This window comes from Pezoporus occidentalis, unplaced genomic scaffold (assembly GCF_034315485.1).
Source record: "Pezoporus occidentalis ecotype Australia unplaced genomic scaffold, CSIRO_AGI_Poc_V1 ctg4, whole genome shotgun sequence".
NCBI lineage: Eukaryota > Metazoa > Chordata > Aves > Psittaciformes > Psittacidae > Pezoporus > Pezoporus occidentalis.
In genome coordinates, this window is record NW_026915724.1 from 8,023,170 (window position 1) to 8,035,460 (window position 12,291).

The 12,291-nt window shown below is 38.9% G+C and overlaps 1 protein-coding gene across 1 annotated transcript; it reads left to right on the top strand.

The window, feature by feature from the left end:
• The first annotated feature begins 3,752 nt into the window (after nucleotides 1-3,752).
• Nucleotides 3,753-11,539, top strand: LOC134171275 (cytochrome P450 7A1). The gene is made up of 6 exons (XM_062633336.1): nucleotides 3,753-4,903; nucleotides 6,186-6,426; nucleotides 7,072-7,685; nucleotides 8,784-8,911; nucleotides 9,802-9,977; nucleotides 10,591-11,539. The coding sequence occupies exons 1-6, from the start codon at nucleotides 4,692-4,694 to the stop codon at nucleotides 10,888-10,890; spliced, it is 1,671 nt and encodes a 556-aa protein (XP_062489320.1). The 5' UTR covers nucleotides 3,753-4,691; the 3' UTR covers nucleotides 10,891-11,539.
• Nucleotides 11,540-12,291: the final 752 nt, after the last annotated feature.

Consider the following 12,291-nt stretch of genomic DNA (forward strand, 5'->3'; position numbering starts at 1 on the left):
CACACTATTTTCCTGGAGAGAGATGACTCACAAATTTTGCAGAAGACTGAGTGAAAGGTAGATAAAATCTGCCCTTTGAACAACCACGACAGTTGCTGAAATAGAGCTGTAGAACGATTAGCATGTATTTACTTCACATTTATATTAGCAGCATGAATTTACTGTCAACTATGTAGATCATTAAATAATTAAACTGATTGACATTATTCTCTGCAGCATCTTTAATATTGTTTTACTCATATTTTTTTAGATACTCAATTCTTCTTTAGGTATACAAGACTTCCACCTTTTCCAGTTACCCAAGAAAACCAGACAAAAGGTGAATCCAGGCAGGGATCTGTTAGATTTGGTTTTGGGATTACAGTCTCTCTGAGGAAGATACCACCTTTCTGGCATGATCCCATGATAACAGCAGCTAGTTTATGCTCTTTCAACAAAGTTCTAAAATGACAGAGAAAATAAGATGGCATCAGAAGTGGCAGTGATCAAGAGGCGCTGTAATTCCATTCCTAGTAGTAATTTTTCCTCAAGAGGAAGCACTGAAAAAACAGAATGCAATGGAGACGAGTCATTAGTGTGGACTCATCAAATGAGGACTTAATAGCTTCTGTGCCATTAACCTCTCTCTGTGATGGCAGGTCTTTGCCAAAGCACAGCTGGAAACCATGGCAAAGGCAGGCTGGGCAATGACACTACGTGGTGGGAGGGCAGGTCTGGTGTTCCTGGTGGACACAGCAGACAGCATCCTCTCCTTTGTGCCAGAAGCACTGCTGATGCTTTCCAGTTTCTAAATACACGGGGGCTGCCTCAAGTGAACAGTGATGCTGGTCAAGGACCTTCAGTTTCTGGACTGTCCCCTCAGTACAGGATCCTGTGTGATGACGGCCATCATTCCTTCCTAAAAATAGCTGCTTCTCATGGCTGGAGAAGAGCAAAACCCTAATCCTGTTGAAATCGACAGCAACGTTCACAGTGATCCCAGAAAAGTCAGGTTTTGAGCTCTGCCGTCAGGAACCTCAGCAGTCTTACCCAGCTTATCAGCACAGAAGAAACAATCCACAGCTTTCAAAACACCCACACCCTGAACAAACCTAAGTTACCCTTCCCCAAAAACTAGGAGTATTTGAGTTTTTATAAAAACTATTAACATGTATTTACATGTATGTAGGTGCAAAGAAAAATACATATGCACCTAAAATAAATACAATTTTTCTTTTATAGAAGCAAGACACAAACACTGACTAGCACAGTTCTATGACTGCTGTAAACACACGAGTGCCATTCGAAGACGTTTACCAGTAGGTGGTGGCATGTAGTTAGTTATTAGCAGTTTTTTGGCTGCAAAAGGTTCTGAGCTACAAGCAGCTATGCTGTGCCATTTCTTGTTTAAACTTTCATATTGCTCCACCTTTCTGAGGTATCTTTTACCTGTTTCATAGCTTCAGATATGATTTGTAGCTGGAATTATGCCTCCTGGCTGTGGCACATCAGGCTGTTCCTGCTTCGTTAACTGAAGGGCTGCCTCCACACTGCCAAGCTGGAGGTTTTTTTTGTGTGGTTTTTGTCTGTTGATGAAATATATTGATATTAACACAGTTTCTGTAACACATGCAAAAGAAAAAGGTCAATAATTTATTTACAGGGTGTACCCCTTATTTAATTCCAGTGAATAAATGTTTTTTATAGTTGGCTGTGTATAAATTTGTTATTTACTGTCAAATATAATCAGCAGCCTCTCCTAACTCCATCACACCCTTCTGTGCCTCAATGCTTCCAAATTATGAAGACTGGAAAAAAACTATTCACTTCAGCTTGGCCTATCTATTATTGTCTGTTTAAATACCACGTATGGGTCATGACTGAAGAAAGCCATATAGCTACAACACAGGAGATGGAAGCTGGGGTTTGGATGGTTAGTGAGTTGCTTCTGTACAAAGCAAGCCAGAAGGCTTCTATGAGGCTTCAGGAATCACATGGATGCGAGCTGGGCCTGTTTGCTTTATGGGAGCAGTTTGGCTCCTCAGAGACCATAACCAAACATACTTCATGGGCTGGAGCAGAGGTGACAGGTAAGAGTGCTCCTGGAAGCCTCTGCCCATAGCTAGGTGAAAATGTCTTAGGGAAAGTGGTGCAATGTAACCAAGCATCAGTCTCAACACAAGTCATGGCCCGGAAGACAAACAGAGCCGTATCTCTGCTGACCTTGCAGCTGGTGTGAGCAGCCACGCTGAAGTGGAAGCAGGTACTAAACATATCATACTGGGTAAAATACCAGCACACTACCTTGTGTGCACCCACATCCTCTTGAGTTGACCTTTTTTGGACTGATTCTAGTTCAGTATGCACTAAGGCTTAACCAAAAGGTCAAATGACAGTTGTTTAAAGGTCTTGTGTTTTCTAACTACTGTCCAGTGCATTGCCGAGTTTCTCCACTATTCTTGAGGGATGAACACCCATATTCAAACCTTCAGTGACAAATGCTTATACATTCAAAGATACGTGCTTCTTTATTTCTCCTGGTGTCTTTGGCCTGAGGTGAGTCTTGATCCCAAGTCATGTCAGTTCTTTGCACTAATATTATTCTTACCTTTTATGCCAGGATTGTGCTTCACAAAGCCAGGGTAAAATGAGTCATTATATGGTTTCTGACTGCATCCGTAACTCTTGTGAGTTGCCCTTTTGGGATGGGGCAAGAGAGTCAACCTCATACACAACACATAACATGCTGCAGAAAATGTAATACCTGTCAATAAATGCAACAACATGGTGCTTTCAAGCCCTGCTGTACAGATTGGTGGCAACTGCCTGAGCTTTGGCAGTGTGAAATGGACCCAGTATCCAGCCAGATGTCATGTCTTTGTCTGAAACTGAAGAACAGTGAAATACCATATCCAGAACATCAGTGCACTCCACTGGTGCTGCTAAAAATCAGGAAAGTCTAATGCCCACTTGTATAAATGAAAGGGGTTTCACACTTTTCACCTGCTGAATTTGTGTCAATATCTGAGGCAAACAACACTCCTGCGTACATTTATCACAAAGACATAGGCTGCAGCCTACTATGGTACTGGCTGGCTCTGGGGTTGTAGATTGGCCTATTTAAGAAACCAGATGGGAGATGATCTAGAACTAGGAAACACCTTTAAACTATGAAAAAGCAACTCTGCTGACAATAGTAATTTATTAAGGGTACTGCCACATAAGGGACATAAGGCTGAGACTTACACATGCAATCAGAATTAGACACAAATGTAATAAAAGTAACATACTTGTTTAGGATGAGAAGGTGATAGCATGTAGTCAAAGATAACACCCAGAACTGAAATTTCCCATAATGGAAACAAGCAGGAAATTGTTTTTATAAAGCAACTCTGTTATAACAAGCTAAATTCAGCTGATGAAAAACAGTTTTCCTGACTCATCTCCATTGCATTCCTTTTTTTATGTGCTTCCCCTTGTGAGGAAAAATTACTACTAGGAATAGAATTACAGCACCTTTTGATCACTGAAACTTCTGATGCCATCTTATTTTCTCTGTCATTTTAGAACTTTGTTGAAAGAGCATAAACAAAAGAAACACCTGTGCTTAAGTGAAAATGGGGTGAGAGAAAGGATTTTGAGCAGGCACATAAAAGCAGTTGCTATTCAGATCAAGTGAGGGCAAACCTCAGCGCTGTACAAAGAGTTCATTTCTTCAGTATAGGAACTTAAAAATTGCCTCAAATGTAATGGCATGTGAACAGAGTTACCCTGTGCCTCTCTGCCTTCATTGGTTTGAAGCCAGGACAATATTCCCATCTGCCAGATTTGCAGCTCGGAACCTTCAGTGTAGTGCTCAATTTTGACAGCAAACAGGACCAAGTCATTACTGTTTTATCACACAGCTGTAGGGATACCAGCAAGTACTGATACAAAAGTAAGCCTACAAAAGTGAGCCTGAAAAAGTGACTAAACCCCTTGGAAACATATTAGGCCTTGAATGACTAATGAGGGATCATTATCTGCTGCCTGTGCTAAAGGCAAGCCAGAGTTTGAACTCTCACTAGTCAGAAACAGAGAGGGAAAAAGATTTAATGGGAAAATAAAAGGTGATTCAAGGACGATGAAAAAAAAAACAACCCAACCAAACAAACCCACAAGCAAAACCAAACCAAGCAAGCAAAACAAAGTAAAAGAAATAGGACTGCCTCATCCTGCTTTCTTCTCTCTCACGCTGCATTATATAAAGCCCATTTTGCCCATCTCTGAAGCCATTCCTTTGGCCACAGCTGAACCCCTGCCATTCCCTCTTGCTGTGGCATTCCAGAACCAGGGTAGTCAGTCCACGAGAAGGAGGGGATGAGGGCAGCAGGCTGGCAGCTGAAGGACAACCTGAACCCAGCCTTTTAGCCCAATCTGACTCCTCTGGACACCTGTCAGTAACCATTTCGTATATTGCTAAACTTGAACTATAAACTGCAATTGGTAAATCTGCAGAGCAAATCAAAACACACCTGACAGACCTTCAAATTATCAACTATTACAGCTGTTTGATTACTTTGGAACTGCTACTGATATGTGACATTAGCTCAAGGCCATGTCTGCAACTGTCTCCATCAATCCAGTGGAGCTCTCCGCAGAAAAATGTCAGAACAGAGACGAAACAGGCTCTCTCCAGAAATGGTTAATCAATAGCTTGCTAGGTTGATTGAATGCCATTAGATACAGGAGTGCACCTACAGTATATAAATCATGGCCTGTCTTCTGTATCATTCTCAGTCACCTCTCCTGCCATACTGGTAGTTACCAATTTTCCACTTGGAAGTTTTTGGGCATTAACAGAAATGTTCATAGCATCATGGGTCTGGGGAACAGTGCTAATACTCTGCTGTGGGTTTTTGTTTCTTCTAGGGAGGAGGAGGAGGTAAGAAATATCTTTGTAAATACATCTCAGAGTACCTGGCCTTTGTTTCTGTCAGATATACTTTGTACATTTGTTTGGTCTTCTGAGAAATTTATGTTACAATAGGATTTTTGTGTATGGTCTTTTTAATAATAGTGAGTTAATGCCTAGACATAGCTGTAAATACAAATCTATGCATAAATGAGGTAATTAAAATATGAATGTGCATGTCCCAATTTCCTAAAGCACTGGGTTGTACTTTTGCATGCACTGTAATCATAGATAATATCCACTTATATATAATTATAGTGTAATACCTACTTACCAACATTTTCATATCATCAGCCTATCATACCTAGTAACACAGTGTAATAAAGGTAATATTTATGTACCTTACTATGTCGAATATATATTCCTTAAAAGCATTGATCCTGCTGGCACATTTGCATAAGGAGCAAGTAATTTGCTTAACTGTTGTCTTTTCATACTTTTCAGCAGTTATTTTCTTGTTTTACTTTAAAAAGTTTAATAAAAAAAGATGAAAATAGTTGAATGCAGATAATAAACAGTAAATTCAGATAATAAATATAAGGACTTTACTGGTAAAGCTAAAGTAGTATCTGAAAGTTATTTTAGCAGCTATGGCATCCTAATGCAGGAAAGTAGTTTTCTGACTCTATAAAATATATCATTGGAGCATATGCTTCACTCTAAACATATGTTTCACTTAATGACACTTTGCCAGAAGGACTTACTTTTATGCTTACTGAAGATCATGGCAAAATTCCCACTGTTTTCAGCAAGATCTGAATCAAATGGGATATGCCAGTAACAATCTTTCTATACGACAAGGCTGTTCCCTTTGGTATTCAAATTGAATTGTGGATGCCATTGCCCAAAAATATATGAGACAATATTAGTGGGGTGCATTATTCATTTATGGAACAATTTCATAACTGTGCATGTTAGCTAATGGCAACAATTCTGCATTTAAACATGTGAAAAATATATTCCTGATCTAGGGAAAAGAAGATGACATAATCAAGCTGTGGTTTATTATGTTTATTATAATAAGGGCTGTTAAGGTTATTCTACCATAAAGTTATTCTACCATAGACCTAACAAAAGGCTTAGTCCTTGAAGGGGAAAAAAATTATTTGTCAGTATACTATTTGTTTGGGGAAAAGTGGGGTGTAGCATTTTTTTCACATTAAAAATTACCTCAGTATTTTGCTTACCTGGTAGTCCTTTAGAAGAGCTCTTTATACATACTTATAGATTCAGCTTTGTTTGTGTTTTGTAGGCGACAAGGTGAACCACCACTTGAAAATGGGTTCCTTCCATACCTGGGCTGTGCCTTGCAATTTGGTGCCAATCCCCTTGAATTCCTCAGAGAAAAGCAGAAGAAGCATGGCCACATTTTCACTTGCCAAGTAGCAGGGAAATACATCCATTTCCTCACCGACCCATTTTCATACCATGCATTGATCCGCCAGGGTAAACACTTGGACTGGAAAAAGTTCCATTTTGCTACTTCTGCCAAGGTACCCCTTTAAAAATGCTTTTTATATCTAAAATGCAAAGTATCTGTTGGCAGGACAGACATACCCAGTCAATCCTGATAGCATAACTGTGCCTTTAAAATAGAATCGTTTTCACATTATTGCACTTCTATTGTTTTAAAACATCCGTGTCTTTTTTTCCCTTTCCTTAATGGAAATGAAATATGCAGTGATTTAGATTTAGAGATTTAGATTTAGAGAATGACATTGTTTAAACGTGAAGTATCCCAAATTGCTAAAGCAGAAATACAATTAACACCATCTTCAAAATGATAATGTAGCTTGCGGAAGCCGATACTTTCCTCAGGGGGTTCTCACTACTATGGAAGAGTCAGACCTAAGGCCTTAAAAAACGATGCAACACAATAGCAGCTCAGTCAAACTCTTCCTGAAGTAAGCAGAAAGGCTCCTGCTGATGTCACTGGGATCTGTTTGTAAGCATCTATCGAAATATATTTTCATTTGCCTACTTCACTGCTTTCACTGAGAGAGTATCAGCTCTAGTATTAATAGCCCTTATTATACTTCCCTCTAGTAAGCTATAATATGTTGTCTTTCATTTCTGATAGACTTTATCATTAAGGTTATGATAGGCCTTATTTATCATGTATATTTCTTTTGTGACAGGCTTTTGGGCATGGTAGCATTGACCCAGCAGAAGGAAACACCACTGAAAATTTTCACCAGACTTTCATTAGAACCCTTCAAGGTAATGCCTTAGATGCCCTCATTGAAGCAATGATGGAAAACCTACAATACGCAATGCTGCAGTCAAGAACGTCTAAGCTTCAGTCTAATACCTGGGTGACAGAAGGACTTTATGCATTCTGTTGCCAGGTAATGTTTGAGTCTGGCTTTTTAACACTTTTTGGTAAAGAATTTAATTTAAATAATGACAAAAATCTATCATCAAAGCAAGAAAATGAGAGAGCTCATATCCTAAATGCCCTCGAAAACTTCAAGGAATTTGATAGGATCTTTCCAGCCCTTGTGGCAGGGCTGCCTATCCACCTCTTCAAGAGTGCCCATAGCGCACGTGAGAAGCTGGGAGAGGCACTCCTCCATGAGAACCTCCTGAAGAGGAATAACCTCTCTGAGCTTGTCACCCTCCGCATGTTCCTGAATGACACTCTGTCAACTTTCGATGACATGGAAAAAGCGAAGACCCATGTGGCAGTGCTCTGGGCCTCTCAAGCGAACACCATTCCTGCCACGTTTTGGAGCTTGTTCTATCTCCTTAAGTAAGTCTTCTGTAGAAGTGTTTAAAAAAACCCAACAAACACTCCAGGGCAATGCTACACTTTGCCAAGAAAGCTTTGGAGTAAATCTGTATGATATGATATTAAAAGTGCTGGTTGCAGTCAGAACATTAATTGTATGGAAGGCTCCCAGTGTAACTGGACAATTTTAGACCATCTCATTAGAGCTGGCAAAATGAGCTGTAACTTTATTATTGTTTTCACAGATACTTAGTAGAAAATAGTTTTTACATTGATAGATCCTGTTGATGTTGCAGTGTAGACTTGTTGAGCTTCTTACTCATGAAAGGATGCACAGTTCAGATAATACTATTAAATGTCCATCTTAGAGTGGGTGTCTGTGCAGTATAATCCACCTCAGCATAACTAACTCTTAAGTATGTATCTAAATTGCTAACGTTGTTATTTAGCCAGTGGCTTGCACCCTTGTAGCGACCTGCCAGTGCTAATATCTGAGGTTCTCTAGTATTTTGCACTCCAAGAATCCATTGGATTTAGGTCTATCTGGCCTTGGAGTCTTTTAAAAGCCTGTTTTATTGTGCATTCATCAGGATTGTTAGTTCACCATAGCTCATATATTCTGTGTCTGTAAGAAACTCTGGACAGTGAAAGATACTGTGTGGACTTTTCTTATTAGGAAGTTTCCTTTCAGCTAGACAGAATACTGCCGTCATGTCCTGGACATCATTCAGGATAAGTGATGTTATGAAACTGATCTATTATCCTGTTCCTAAACTTTCTACCCACAATGGGGCTGTTTCCTAATCTACAACTGATTGCTTTTTTTCTTATGCTTGGCGTTGCTTTTTAGTAATATTACTGTTTATTACCTGTTGCGCACCTCAGTTCTGTCCCACTTACCATTGGTGACAGAATCAAATACTTGAGGTTCTTTTCCTTTTTCTGAAGCTATCATACCTTTGCCAAGACATGAAAAAGTGTAATTGCAGCATTTTGCTGCAATATTTTAATTTTAAAAGGTACTAAAGTTTAGTCAGGAAAAAAGTTAATGGCAACAGCCCCTTTTTAAAGCATCCTTAAGTGTAAAACTATGCTATAGTTCTGCTGGTTTTGTCTTAGGAACCCAGAAGCAATGACAGCTGCTACCAAGGAAGTGCAAAGTGTTTTGGAAAGTGACGGAGAGATCAGATCCAATGGCAAACACATTTCCTTAAACCGGAAACAACTGGATAATATGCCAGTACTAGGTATGATTATTTTATGCAGGAGTATCAGAAATGGCACCACAATTGTCAGAGTCTTCTATTTATTACCATAGAAATGCTTGCTATGGAATTACTATGGAATTAGCTAACAAACACTGGGGAAAAATCCCTGTATGTACAAAATCAGTCTTCCCAATGTCCCGGGTGGTACCGACAGTATCAAAATTCACGTGAATAGCACTTTTTCTTGGTAATGGCATGTCTAAATACTGCTGTACTGCTGTATAATACAGTATTGGAGACCCCATGATAATTCAAAACCATGGGGTTTTTATAATGACTATAGATCAAATAAAAGTGTGTTGCCAAATTTTATATCCCCGTTCTTATGATGTGAAGCAGAATATTCCAATAACTTTTATTTCTTCTTATTTCAAATTACAGGCATATTTTTCAAAAGTGTCCAAGTTACAGAGAGTTTTGAAAATGACACCTTTTAACTACTGTTGCTTTAAAAAAAAATTTTTTTATTATATTAAAAATGAAGCAAACCCCCCACAAGTTACTTTTTCTGAGCACTGGTTTCCATGCATCACCTTTTAAAGTTTCAGAAAATCCTGATCACTGCAGTATTGTTTTTCTCATTCCGTTTCCAGTGTTGAGTGGTTTGTTCTTTATCTCAAGTGAAAATGTGTCTCACTTTCAAGTATTCTGTTACATCAACTATAAGTCCTTGGTGTTATCTGCAGAAGCAATAATAATGCTAAAAATAAATGAGAAAGATACCTTCTTAAGCGTTAGAAAGTTATGGATAAAATATTTCTTCTATTAAATGCAGGGTTTGATCATGACTCTGAAATATTTCAAAATGCAGGACCTCCCCCAGGGACATACTATGTCCATAGTAATCATTCCTTTTCTTCTCCTCACAGACAGCATCATCAAAGAGGCAATGAGGCTATCGAGTGCCTCCATGACGTTCCGAGTTGCCAAGGAGGATTTCACTTTGCACTTAGAGAATGATTTTTACAACATTCGCAGGGATGATATTGTAGCTCTTTATCCTCAACTGTTGCATTTTGATCCAGAAATATATGCTGATCCCTTGGTAAGTATTTATCAAAGTGCGTTAAGCTCTGAGCTCTAGCAGAAGCTAATATTCCTCTTAAATAGAGCATTTGTCAGGGGTGCCCCATGGCTGTTTTGCTGTTGAACTCCAGTCTGTTCTTACGCCTGGATATGTAACGATAGACAAGAAAGAGAATAAAGTTGGTGCAAGCACTGCATGCAAAATATATTTTCGTGTAACCAGAATGCGTGCTGCCAGCCCTGGATAGCCCTGTACTTACTGCCTTCCTTGGTGAGGAAAAATCACCATTGTGGGGGTTTGAGGGAGGACAAGGGTAAGGATAAGATTTTCCCAGAGGCACAGAATGAGAAATCTTTCAGTTCTGCTGCATGAACAAGAATGGAGGTTACAACTTTAAGACGGTCATAAAAGAAAAGGAGAGTTTCCAGCAAAGAACCTGGGATCATGTCCCACATACCAGAACTTCTCAGGGACTATCTTCTCCAAAACACCACCACGGGGCTGGGTGCTACTATAATATGCTTACTGCTAGAGGCATTTCTTTCCCAGCCTGCATTTTGTGTCCTAATGGAATTATCTCTCTTTGAAGGTATTCAAATATCAATTAACTCTTTTGCGGGTTTAATTACAGACATTCAAATATGATCGCTTTCTGAATGAGAATGGAAAAGAAAAGACTGACTTCTACCACAGCGGTCGCAAACTGAAGTATTACTATATGCCATTTGGGACCGGCACAGCAAAATGCCCTGGCAGGATATTTGCTGTCCATGAAATTAAACAGTTTCTGGCTTTGATTTTTTCATATCTTGAGATAGAACTTGCGGACAATGATGTGCAATGTCCTTCTTTAGATCAATCCCGTGCAGGGCTGGGTATTTTGCAACCACTCAATGATGTTAACTTCAGGTATAGACTGAAATGCCTATGAATATATATATTACATGTAAACTATGTACTGTATAAATGCACTATATAACATATACTACATGTATATTTTATGTATATATGCAAATAAAACATTGCAAGTCTTGGGGGAAAATCTGTATGAAGGTAATTCGTCTAATGGAAAATGCATAATATATACCATTATGGTACCAGCATGCAAGGGGTTTAATGCACTGTGTTGATGCATATGTCTCCCCTTTTATCGACCATTTTGAAATGCAAGTGAAGATTTGAATTGTGTGCGTGTGCAGTAGTTCCTTTTTCTTTTTTTCTGTCAGCAAATACTTTCCCAGAGGTGGTGAGAATTTCATCAGGGAATTCCAAATAATTACCAAGATTCAACTACAGGTAAAACTTACTCTTTCTTATAAGTGACATGTTGGAGGTAGTGGTTCTCCCTGCAGGTGAAATAAAGTTTTTTGTTGTATACAAAGGCAGATTCATAGTGGGGAGGGGAGAGTTTCCTGGGGAAGTGCCTTTATGGTTTTATGAAAACCTAGAAAAAGACTTGAAGAAAACATACAAAATTGTTCACGTTCTAGTGGAACTGCAAACTTGTATTACATTCATTGTAATATACTTCTTTTCAGAAAGTTGAAACTGTATTAAAATAAAAGATACTGGCTGAACCAAATGCATCTCTAGACTGTTTGTCATTTTAATGTTGTAACATTGTCAAAGATTTATGCACTCATCCAAAGCCCCCTAACTCAGCTTTAGACTAGCCAGCTCAAATGCCAGTATGGGGATAAACAGTCACCACAGGTTTTGCAACATTATCTGACCTCCGTATTTCCATCAGCCTCCATTGGTCACACTCCTTATGTTTTCCTAGTCTAATTCCATTAGAGTTATCATGGGTAGTATGCCCACACATTTCATTTTTGGTGGTGGCATCTCTGTAAAAGCAATTGCTCCAGGGATAATATAATTTGGTTCTCTGTAACATCACTGTCCTTTCTTGCTCCAAATGAGGGATGTATGCCACAGAGGTCCATTCTTTAATGAAACATCTTCAGGCTAAAAGAGAGAGTTTTCTTCTCATCTGCCAATGAAAAAATCAAATGGACTTGAAATATTGTTGTTATCCTATTTTTATTCCTAAGGACTTATGGTCCGACCTTTTGTCCTTGACTCACAAGTAAGCCTCATCACAGAAGGTAAGACACAGGACTATTAGATACTTTCAAATTTCACATTCTGGCTACACATCCAGTCTAGCTCACAGAGCTTTTCTTAAACATGGAATTTTGGATTGAGTCCTAGAACTGCTTTGAATTATGTATCTGTGTCTCTTCTCACTATCCAGTGTGATAAGTACTCAAGGGTAAATAAAAGGATTCAGTAGTGTGTGATTATTTATTGCCTGTGTTGTCTTTGTAAT